Source organism: Anastrepha ludens, chromosome 2 (assembly GCF_028408465.1).
Source record: "Anastrepha ludens isolate Willacy chromosome 2, idAnaLude1.1, whole genome shotgun sequence".
Classification (NCBI taxonomy): Eukaryota; Metazoa; Arthropoda; class Insecta; order Diptera; family Tephritidae; genus Anastrepha; species Anastrepha ludens.
The window spans coordinates 149383628-149395905 of record NC_071498.1 but is presented as its reverse complement, the minus strand read 5'-3'; the positions used below and the strand labels follow the sequence as shown (position 1 = coordinate 149395905).

Below are 12278 nucleotides of genomic sequence, written 5' to 3'. Positions count from 1 at the left end.
TGGTCGCACGTAGCGTCATCTTGTTGAATATAAACGTTGTTCAGATCAATACCATCCAATTCCGGCCAAAAAAAATCGCTAATCATCTCTCGATAGCGCAACCCATTCACCTGTAACATCTGTTATTGGAAAACTCTTTATCAATATCCGCAAGACTATCTTCTGCTTGTTGTTCCAGCTCCTCAATCTCGTCTTCCGTTTCGCTGGTTTCACTCGCATAAATGTCAGGTATAAAATTACAGTTGTCACTGTTACAATCTGCTTCTGTATCACAAGGATCACTTCTGTCTTCCAAATAGTCTTCTAACTGTTAAATTTTATGTCCGGCTTTCCATTTTTGGCCCTAAAAAATGAAAGATTGAAATAATTCGAAAAAAAAAAAATTTTCGTCTGAAAAAATATAATCTGTTTAACCCAGGCTCTTCAAACCTCAACCCTACTAGATTAAAAATGAAAGATTGAAATAATTCGAAAAAAAAATTTTTTCGTCTGAAAAAATATAAACTGTTTAGATTTCAGTATCTTTAGTAAAACAAAGTCTTACAAACTTCCAAGCCATTTAAGCACGCCACTTTATGAGAGGAGTGCCATAAATACCAATTTACTAGGCTGTAACAAGTAAGCAAAGCGCCAATAAGGCTTGTTTTTCTCGTTGAATGTGTGAATTTAAATACGAGTAAGAAGCTGTAAAAAAAGCCTCAAAAAAAACCTCTGTTTACGCTTGGTTAAAAAAATATGTTCACTCAAAACACCACTCAAAAGTTTTTAAATATATTTGCATGCCTTCTGCAATGACAAATAAAACTATTTCACTCACTAAAGGATTGACATCAAAAATAAAGAAACTGGTCGACTTAAAATAATACAGGTGTGCGACACCAAAGTACAATCACGAATACATACGCTCATATGTAGGTAATGTGCTCACGTACGCTCACATGTTAACACATGAAATGCACTTTATTTTATATAAAAAATGCAAATTGATTTTACTTCGGTTATATGCTTTCGCACAACTTTGCAATATCTACTATAGATGTGCTTTCGCAAATGCAATAGGCATACGTGATAGGGCTTTTATGTGTATGCATTTTGTACTTACATGCATACATAAATACATATCTATGTGTGTGCGTGCCAGTAGTTTGCTTAAAAAGTTCACGTACAACTTTTATTTATGTAACAAACGTTTGACTACACAACCTTGTCACGCAGGGAAATATATTTCTTATATTTATATTTAGTATTTTACAAACTCATACATGCATATGCAGTATTAACAGCCCTCCATAAAATACACGACAAAATAATAGCATATTTTGAGGAGTCTGTGAGAGCAGGTCAGTGAAGCCTCAAGCACTCGGGCATAGGTGTTCAGTGCGGTGAAGATTTACAGCAAGAAGTTCAAATGCGGGAATCGGTAGATTGGGGTGGACGGTATACTGTGTCAACTTCTCGCCAATCTTTCCTGACCCCTCGTTAAATCGGTCCACTTTAGAAGACAATAAATAGATTTCTTTGTACTTTTTTTATAACTGTAAAGTTAATAAAAAATATAACACGAATGGTTTATTAAACATGTTTTGAAGTGTAAAAACAAAAATTCTTTAAATGGTTCAAAACCGTTTGATGATGAATGTTTAGTCCCTTGGCGATGTCATGGCAGCTTATGTGACGGTCCTGGTTAATCTTTTCCATAATTTCATCGACTTTTTAAACGATAGGTCGACCGGAGCGAGGTGCATCTTTCACATCCAAATTTCCTGAACGGAAGCGAGCGAACCATTGTTGTGCTACACGAACTAATACAGCATCGTCTCCGTAAACTTCACAATTTTCATTGGTGGCTTGCGTGGCATTCTTCCGATTTTTATGCAAAAATTTCAAAATATAGCGAATTTCTTCATAACTTTTATTCAACTTCTCCGAATTTATTTTTTTTTTTGGTAAAATGAAGCTTAAGGGATAAACGCTAAAAAAAAACACTTTTTTCATGAATTTATTGTAGCGAAACGGTTCAAGTCAGTTTATTAAAAGTTGTTGCATATTATAAAGTAACATTTCAAGAATATTTGATAAAATTTTCATGTAAAAATATTGCAAAATGAGCGAATGAGAGCACATTTACGTAGGCATCTTTGCAAAAATACATTTTGCAGTAGTCAGCATATCTCAGCGCAGAATCATCTGAAATCAAAAAAATCGAATAGTTTAGTTAAAGTATGAGTTAAACTTCCCCCCAACGTTTATTTTGACGATTTATTTTCATTTTCAGCCATTTGGTAGTCGTTTGAAGTAAAAAGTGATTTTTGACGAAAAAATGCCGCCATTTTGTAGGTGTAAAACCACCTTAATATAAAAAAAAAATGGCGAAAAAAAACGTTGTGGGGAGGTTTTTTATATGTAAAATATGTGTGCAAAATTTCAAAAGGATCGGTTGAGTAGTTTTCAAATGCCAATGACTACGCACTTTAAAAAAAAAGGTTCGAGAAAACCGCGTTTGTATACGTTTGTAACGGACTACGCGCGCAACTGCTGCGTCTCGGCAGATGTTTGAGGCGGCTCGGCTTTATGCTCTATAACTTAAAAAGTTTTGCTCGGATTGACTTAAAATTTTAACACGGTATTTTTGAAATGTTTTACTACAATAACATGCAAAAAAAAAATCGATTTTTATCCCTTACCCCCCCCTTAAAACGTCACCTTTCTAACACCATATGATATGACTCAATGTGATTGGTAGCACTGGAGATAGATGACTCCAACATCTATTGACAAAATACGAAAAGACTTTTTCGACTTTCGAACTTTAATGCAAATTTACTGAAATAACTTATATAAATATATGTACAGTTAGTGGAAAAAGTATAGCACTTCAAAATTTCGACAAAATTTTGACTGTATATTTCTTTACTTAAATTGTTTATTTATGAAAATATAGTACATTCTATAATAAAGACTACATTAATCCAAGTTTACAATTTTGTAAAGAGCTTATCGAATTCCACAAATTTTGATCAAATTTTGAAATTTGAATCAGAAGTTTCAGCCCATTTTAATATCGAGTGTATTTTTTTAACTGCATGGGATCTAACGACATTGATACCAATACCTTGGCACATCAGAATGGCAAACTGTGTTCACATTTCTGTTCGGTAAAGTTTGGCAAGCCGTGATAAATCGCTTAACGCCAGAACAATGCTTCGAAATTATGGAAATTTAATTAAAAATAAATAAATTTATACGCGAAACTCGCTGAGCCCAGCGGCATCATCGATCCTTATTTCTTTCGTCATGAGAAATGAGCTACCTTTACGTTGAATGGCGAGTGGTACAGAGTCTTGTTGACTGATTTTTGCTTCCAAAAATTAATCACCTAAGCATCGGCGACATTTGGTTTCATCAAGACAACGCAACTTGTCATATAGCGCACTATAAAAAGGAGTCAATTTATTGCAATATTCCAGCCACCATTGATGCCATATGGCCACATTTACTGAAAAAATAGTCGAAGATTCGACTGGTCGAATGTACCATCAAACTCATAGCGACGGCTCGAAATTCTCGTTAATTATCGATAATTTTTTGTTAGTGCGTATTTTCTCGACATTTAAACTGATTTTTTATATACAAAAACTGTGGAACATCAAGGGAAATAATTATATAAAACCAACGGGAATTTTTAGAAGCTTCAAACATATACCTTTGTGTAAGATATGTAATGGCCCATGAAACGGCTTACTTATTTCTTTAACTGTGATTAAAAAGTTTGAATTTTGATAGAAATTTTTCCAATTTTTATAATTTTCGCATTAAGTCTGAAATTTCGATTTACATCGTTTCTTATGTAGCAATAAATTATACGTTTATAAAAAAATTATCATTATTTACTTTGGCTCCCATTGAAGCCTAGGGCCTCGACCTAGTCCTGTTTTCGGCTATCAATTTTAGTGCGTTCCACGATTTCCCTGTTTAATCGATTTCATTTTGTAGCGATCTTCTCTATGTAGTTTTAGTTAGTCCATCTTGTGGTTTCCTTGGGGAATTCAATCAAGAGCTTGTCCACAGTTTTCCATTACAACTTTTCCCAGTGTGTGGCTTCATAATAATAAAGTAATCAACCCGAAGAAACAGAAAAATAGTAAAATGTGCTCAAAATCTTAATTTGCTGTATTTTTTCATCCACTGTTTATATTTATTCATCTGCAAGTATCTATATGAATATGTCTGCCTATGTGAAATTGTTTTATTTTATTTCGCTTAATTTTCGTTTTATCATTATCTGTCTTTCAGATTTCCACCGTATTTCCTGCCTCTTTGTGACTGACATCAACGTACCGGAAATTGTTGATTTTCGCGATAATGTTACGTTATCATGCAGTTATGATATGAGTGGACACACATTGAATTCAGTGAAATGGTATAAGGATAAAATGGAATTTTTCAGGTAAGTCACAGCTACATACACAACCACACGCACGAATGTATTTAGAAAGGCATAAGCATTTAATTCCTATATTGAGAAGGCCCAGCATAAAAGTGCATTCAAGTGCAGTTGCAAATCGCATTAAATGCTTATATAAAGCGGTATAACATTTTTAGCTACGCATAAGCGATACGACCAGCCAGGCCATGGCGTATACGTAACGTGAGTTGTCTGTTCGGTAACCTGACCTATGGACGAGTAATACGAAAATACCAGCATAGACGTAAAAGTTGTTGTGCGCATGCACGTTTAGCCACCTGAACGATTAAATATACAAACAAACATGCACACATGCATGCATGCACTTTCACATGAATGCATACACACACACATACACATATATAGATAGATGTGCAGCAATTTTCAGTCTTTTGTACAGAAATTCGTTTGCGCCAAAATTGCAAATCCTGTTGGGCGCTTGAATGTACAATAATTCCTCGAACAGTCGGTTAATGTGAAATGTTAAATTGAATGAAAAAACCAATTGGGGCACAAATACTGGAAAATTGCTGTAGCGAACAAACAGCAGCAGCAACAGCTGCCAAACAACAAGAAAGAAAAAAAATATATCAAATTCATATCATATCACAGCGGCATGTGTGAGGTACTTACGAGAAAAGCGGCACCACGTGAGAGTTTGATAGTTCGTATGCCATTGCATATTGCATGTTGCCGGACTAACACTGCGCCTGTTGCTGTTTCTGCATTTGCAGTTGCAACATATAGCAAAATTCCAATTATGATTTTGTTAACAATTTCGACATGAGTGACGCCCTGCAGCTGCTCCCTTTTGCATATCGCGTTGTGTACTTAACTGTGCACACGCACATACATCCACACGCACAAGCTCAACGCATGCACTACTGGTGGACGGTTTTGCTTGGTACGAAAAGCGCTGCCATGCCAGTACTATTTTCCACTACTCCTGTTTTAAGCAGCAGGAATAGCGATTGAATGAATGGGTGCCCTCCATCCTTTGCCATCTCACTGCATGACAAAGTCCAGCTCACTACGCAAAACGAGAGAGAGTTCGTGCACTTGTGCCTACACTCGTTTGCTTGGCATAGTAAATTTAATGCCTGCGCTGACTGTCAAATAGATCTGTAATTTACACTGTTAACTGTGGCAAATAAACTCGAGTAGTTGCAAAGATTGCTTGGGCTTAAAATCCACATGGTGAGCAGTCTTTAAATATGAATGGCACCACATTTTTATTTCATCTAAAACCTGACGTGCTTTGTTGTAAAATAGGTCAAAATTGCTGTTTGCATTTGAAGTTTGCCCTCCTTCGCTTTTTCTGTCAATAACCGAAGAAAATCTGACAAAATATTAGTAAAGAGTATTTCTAAAGTGACGCCCAGATGTTAGTGGTGAGATAATTGAAGTGTCTATGGAGTTTCTTCTATTAATATTAGCAAACGAATACATATATGAAGTATCTAAGTCTATTGTTCTCATATATGCCCTACAACCGACATGTTTGCAAAGCCTACAAGATCTTTTTCGAATTCATACATAAAAAGAGAGCTTCGTTGGATCCCCGCATAAGGGATCTCAATTTGGAGATCCGGCAACTGGTAAATCAACACAAGCGGACTAAATGGGTTGAGCACCTGAAGACCTGTAACCTCACCTCTGGGGTGAGTAAGCTCTGGTCCACCGTTAGGTCCCTGTCGAACCCGACGAAGCACAACGACAAGGTGGCTATCACCTTCAATGGTGGCACTTCGTCGGACCCGAAGAGATGCGCGAGTTACTTTAGCCTTTATAATTAGCTTTTTATACTGCATCCTCTGGTCGACAGAACCAAACGTCGTGCTACCAGAAGGCTGCACAAACTGACGAACGACAGTGCGCCACTTACTTTCTCCGGTGATGAAGTTCAGGGGGCCATCAGCAAATCAAAAACATCAAAAGCCATTGGCCCTGACGGACTAAACGCGCTGATGCTGAAGCATCTGGAACCTCTGGGAGTAGGATTTCTCACAAGAGTCTTCAATCTGTCCCTGGCCACTCTCATCATCCCTGACAAGTGGAAAGCAGGGAGAGTGGTCCCACTACTGAACTGGGAAACCCGCCAACCAAGGGGAATCTTATCGGCCGATAACTCTCCTTTCCCCAGTAATGAAGACACTTGAAGCCCTCCTACTCCCACTCCTCACGAAACACCTGGCCCCAGCCCCACATCAGCACGGCTTCCGACGAGTGCATAGCACCACCACTGCACTCACCGCCATAAACATCCAGATAAACCGCGGGCTTAACCAAAACCGCCCCTGCGAGCGGACTGTCCTAGTAGCGTTGGACCCAAAGAAGGCTTTCGACACAGTCAGCCATTCCACGCTACTAGATGATATTTATCAGTCGACACTCCCGGCTGAAGAGGTGGTCCGCAAACTACCTGAGCGGTTGGCGCTCGTCAGTGATTTTTCGAGATCAAACATCAAAGCAGAGGAAGATTAAGTAAGGTGTACCGCAGGGTGGTGTCCTTTCTCCCTTGCTGTTCAACTTCTATATTTCGAAGCTCCCCCAACCACCAGCGGGAGTTTTCCTGATCTCATACGCTGCCGACTGCACGATAAAGGCGTCGGGCAATGACATTGATGTCCTGTATTCCAAAGTGAACAACTATCTCACCCACCTTTCTCGCTTTTTCACTGCGAGGAATCTCCAACTGTCCCCCACCAAGTCCACGGCGACCCTCTTTACCACCTGGACAAAGGAGGTCAAGCTGTCCCTTAACGTAAAAGTCAACGACACACCAATTTCGACGGTAAACAACCCCAAGCTTTGCTCTCCTTCTCTGCGCACACAACCGCAATTGTCACTAAAGTCCAAAACCGCAACAAGGTCCTCAAATCGCTTGCCGGCAGCACTTGGGGCAAAGACAAATAACTGCTGCTTTCGACATTTAAGGCAATTGGTCGGCCGGTTCTGAACTATGCTGCGCCTGTCTGGTCGCCTGGAACTAGTGACACGCAGTGGATAAAGCTACAGACATGTCAAAATACCGCCATTCGGACAGCGACCGGTTGCTTTCTGATGTTCCCCATTCAACACCTGCATAACGAGGCACAAATGCTCCCTGTGAGACTCCTGTAACACTGGCACAACTACGTTCTGGATACTGTAGCAGGTTAAACTCCTACATATCCAGAACTGACCCCGACATTCCAAACACATGTCCGGCAGGTACCCCGCACGACACTAACCACCTCTTCACATGCCCCCTAAAACCGACTCATCTAACACCCCTCTCCCTCTGGACCCAACCTGTCGAAACAGCATGTTTCCTGGGCCTACCCCTAGATGAGCTAGACGAAGACGACCGGTGATATGCCCTACACTGACAGGGCTACCACTACTGTTAAAACAACAACAACAACAAGCTTCGTTGGAACTTAGTGAGCATTAGAATGAAATTACCCACTTATAATTTTTTTTTTTTTTTCAATTACAATAAAGTTTTTCATGTTCAGAACCGTTTCCTCTTTTTGATTGAATCAATTAAGTGCATTGAAGCTATTACTAACATTAGAAAAAAATAAACAAATAACTGCCGCTTACAAATCTGTTAAGGGTTTGGCCCAGCTTCTCTTCCTTCTTCTGGCGTGCGTCTGGATGTTGTTCCACAAATGGAGTGACCTACAATTTTAAAATTTTAAGCAGACTCCCAACAGCAAATGGTTTTTATGAGCAACTTTTTCATGGCAGAAACACACTCGAAGGTTTTCCATTTCCTGCTGAGGGGCGCCAACTATTAAAAGAAACTTTTTCTAATATTTGATGTTCATAAACGGTTATTCGAAGCTACGCATTCCCGATGACGGGCGATCTATCCTACATCCTTGCAACCGATTTGCTGTTCAAAAGAGTTCTTTAGAGGGTTGAAAGTCGATAAGATAAGAGTTTTGGGTACTTTAAAAAAATCTAAGAGGAAGAGGGGGTCAGTTACGGTAGATTAGGTTGTAGCGGTTGCCCACTAGAGAACACACTTAGACTCATAACTCATTGAGATGGCGCGTGTGGAACTTGTTCTTATCTCTTCTAAAACCAGTGTGAACTTTTCAAAAATGTTACAAAGATTTTCCAACTCATTAAAAAATTGTCTACCTAAAATGGTGAATCTACGTCTCGATAGAGCAGAACAATGGCACAAAACGTGAGAGATTATCTTTTCTTCTTCTTCATTTAGACAACTTCTGCAGAAGTCATGTGTTTGCACGCCCATCCTCTGGGCTCCATTTTAAATCAGTGAGCTGAAACTTTGCTTATTTCGGCTCAGCAGAGATTGTGTGCTGAGGAAATAGGAGGAGGAGCTCGGCCAAACACCAAGAAAGGGTGTACGTGCTAATTATATACATACCTATATATAGAGATTGTGTACGTTTAGCATTGAGAGTCGGCCACAATTGTCGAGTGATGCTGCAGGTAGGTTGATTGCGCCATCTTTTATTCGCTGTTCTTACATCTTTCTTAAAAATAAATAGGCCACAACTTGGTGTGAAGTCTCTCTAATTCATGGGTCGTGCAGTTACACTCCATATCACAATGGCTCGGAGCCCATGTTATGTTTTGACGAAATGACTCAGTCATCTTTGTCCCAATACAAAAATGCAAAATTCACCGACAAGTCCAACAGGATTTTTTTAATAATTTGTTTTTTTGTAGTCATAGGACAGCTTTACTAATAATAATAATTAAAAAACAAAACACGGATGTAAGGTATTTATACCTGAAACACATATGGTCCATGAGCGTAGAGGGACATTTTTGCTTCTGCACGTTCATGAAACACATGTGGTTCATATACCCCCTGACGCACATATGGCTCAGGAACGTATCAGTGCTTATCTGGCGCACGTTTACTGAACCATATATGGCTCAGCGGACAGGGAACGTGTTAAGAGACGTGCGGTGGCTACCTTGGAGCTTGTCGACTGCTTTGTGGAGTATTTTATCGCCACCTGTGTATCAGGTACTGTAGATATCATATTCAAGTAGCGCATCACACTGTACCAGTGTCGCGGCTTTCATTTTTGTCATCAGTTCAAACTTAACCCTTTCGACCCGAATGGTACACATGTGTACCTCTTAAAGATTAAATGTCACAATAATGACTAAGCGAATTTCTGCTGGTCTATTCACCTGATCATCTCTACTCTTTTCTAAATACGTACTGATAAGTTCCGTTAAAATTTTGTTGTCTGTACTAACGGGGTCTGTTTTTTTGCATTGACAGGCAGTGAAAATTTAAATCGCGGTGGGTTTTCGCAGAGTTTTTCTAAGATATTCAGTGCTAAGGCGCCAAAAATATAGAAATTACAAGAAAATAGAGTTTTTAAAAGTCCTTACAATTTGTGCATGTAAATATTTATAAAAAAAATATAGTTTTGCACCTATTTTAGCATATGGTACTTATGTGTACCATTCGTCTTATAAATAAATACTACATAATCTGACTCTTCGTTTTGATCAAAATTTATATTATCCTTCGAAAATGGATCCTGAAGATATCCGAAAAATCATAGAAGACGAGCTGATAGTACCAGCGACTCAAAAGACTTTTCTAGGGGAAGTTCCGACAATTTTCTTTCAAGCGATTGCACTACTTTCAGTGATAGCGAATATTCAGTAGACGAGGAGAATGAGGATGCTGACAAGAGATTCTTACCTAGTGGTGTCTTGAGCTCTAACAGCGGTAATGATGATACTGAAAGCGATATTGATGACGTCGCTTCGAACCCCGGCGTATCGAAAATAAATATTATTCGAAATATTCCTGATGAAAATTTTGTACCAGAAAAAACTGTTTATGGACTTCGGAACTGCACAATATCAAACCAGATACCAAACCATTCAAATATAGATCAGACACGACACGAAAGAAGTATTGGTATTGAGTAATTGTCCCGAACCGTCTGTGACTAATGTTACAAAAACGTTGAAAACAGGAGGAAAAATTTTAGTGCAATGTCCAAATCAAATAAAATTTTATAGGAAGATCATGGGAGGAGTCGACTTGGCCGATCAGATTTCTGGGCTTTATGAATACGATAGGAAATCGGATAAGTGGTGGAAGCTAATGTTTTACCGTCTCATAATGATGACAGCAGTGAACGCTTGGGTTATTTATAACGACCTCATTCGGAAAAAGATACCATTCAAATCGTTTTTAGTTACTGTAGCTGAGGCATTGATCCAGGACGGCTTACAAACTACAGCCGTTCATCGGTCAAAACCTGGACGAACACCACAAATTGCCAAACGCTGGGCAATACACCTTCCTGTCGTACCTTACCATACATGCATTTTATGTATAAAGATATTTTTCACTAAAATTGTCTTGAATAATATAACAATTAAAAAAATATGAATAAAAAAAAAAATAAATAAATTATATTATAAATTTTTGTGTATATCATTTCTTGTTTCTAAAGTGTGTTTTACAGGACGGCTGGTACTTATTTGTACCACATAATATGCCGAGTGGTATAATAGTTTACCACCACCCACCGCGCCACCCTGTTATTGCATCTCAGATTTTTAATAATTTGTAAAAAAATACATCACCTAATTAACCAACTTCGATAAACAATTTTATACCAGCATTGCTGTGCGAATGCCGGGTCGAAAGGGTTAAAGACACTACTGTAATCGGGGAGCCGAAAACTAAGAGAGATCCTCAGATGTTCAGAATATATTGAACAATACATCTACACCTCGAGTCTTGAGCCATCTCTGTATATAAGCACATGGATGAGCTCGAACTGTCTTGCCACTCTTCGCTGAATAGGGGAGTAAGAGGGTCTTGAACGTTATGGTGACGGTTGCATAGTCCGCTAAGCTAGGTAGCTCAGCAGTTAGGAAAAAGGGGGTAAAAATAATATACATTTTTTCTGACTTCTCTTAAGAATTATAATTTTTTGATTCATTTCTACATCTGCTTGAGGAATCTGAAAAGTCTGTATAGCAAACCCTCTAAACTTTTTTTGTTAGATTAGTCCATTCAAAAGTCATTCACATCCGTTTTTTTTAAGTACTACTTTGAATATGGATGCAGAGTAGAGACTAGAGATAGCACCTTATCCCGTAAGCAGTCATAACTCGGGGGCTGCCTTTTTGGCAGCCAAATAACCCCCAGATGTACGTATGCTTCTAGGTTAGAAACGGCCCTTAAAACAGTACGGCTGATATGCTGACCAAAGTTGTCAGCTCCAGCAGCGTACTTGGATGCGGAGCTTAATCAGCTGCCCATCTAAAATCTACTGATTACTGAAGCCACAACAATACAAAGAAATCGACCGGAAACTTCGATGATGGACTTTGAAATAAAACTCAGCACGCGGATGGCAACTTGGAGTGTCAGGACTCTTTTGGGTACCTCTTTTGAAGTTCTAGGGTACACTACGGAAGGCATAAATATATACTTTGAGTACCCAAAACAAGTTGGTTTAATTAATTTGATTTGATTCCAATCTAAACAAAATCACTCACATATTTACATACATAAACACGGCTGAATAGAAGTGTTACTATCTTTATTCCTATTAACCCTTCTGTTACATTCAAAAAAACTTACACATGTGATATTCGGGTCACGAAATGACCTTACCTGTGTTTTGCTTAGATATCAGTATAAAAGTTTATAATTTTAATAGAAGTTTTTAAAATTCATTAGTTTTATTGATTATTAAGCTGTTATATATACATATTTAAATACATTAGATACATTTTTTTTTTATTTGAATGCTCCAAACAATAGGTTTTTGATACCGTAACCGTTGAACGA

General features: G+C 38.4%; 1 protein-coding gene across 1 annotated transcript in view; it reads left to right on the top strand.

Moving 5' to 3' along the window:
- The window catches only part of LOC128855578 (uncharacterized), a 79960-nt gene that overhangs the window by 49346 nt on the left and 18336 nt on the right, over nucleotides 1–12278 (top strand). Inside the window, exon 3 of the mRNA XM_054090588.1 lies at nucleotides 4294–4447. Coding sequence (XP_053946563.1) covers nucleotides 4294–4447 — 154 coding nt within the window. The remainder of the gene's footprint in view (nucleotides 1–4293; nucleotides 4448–12278) is intronic.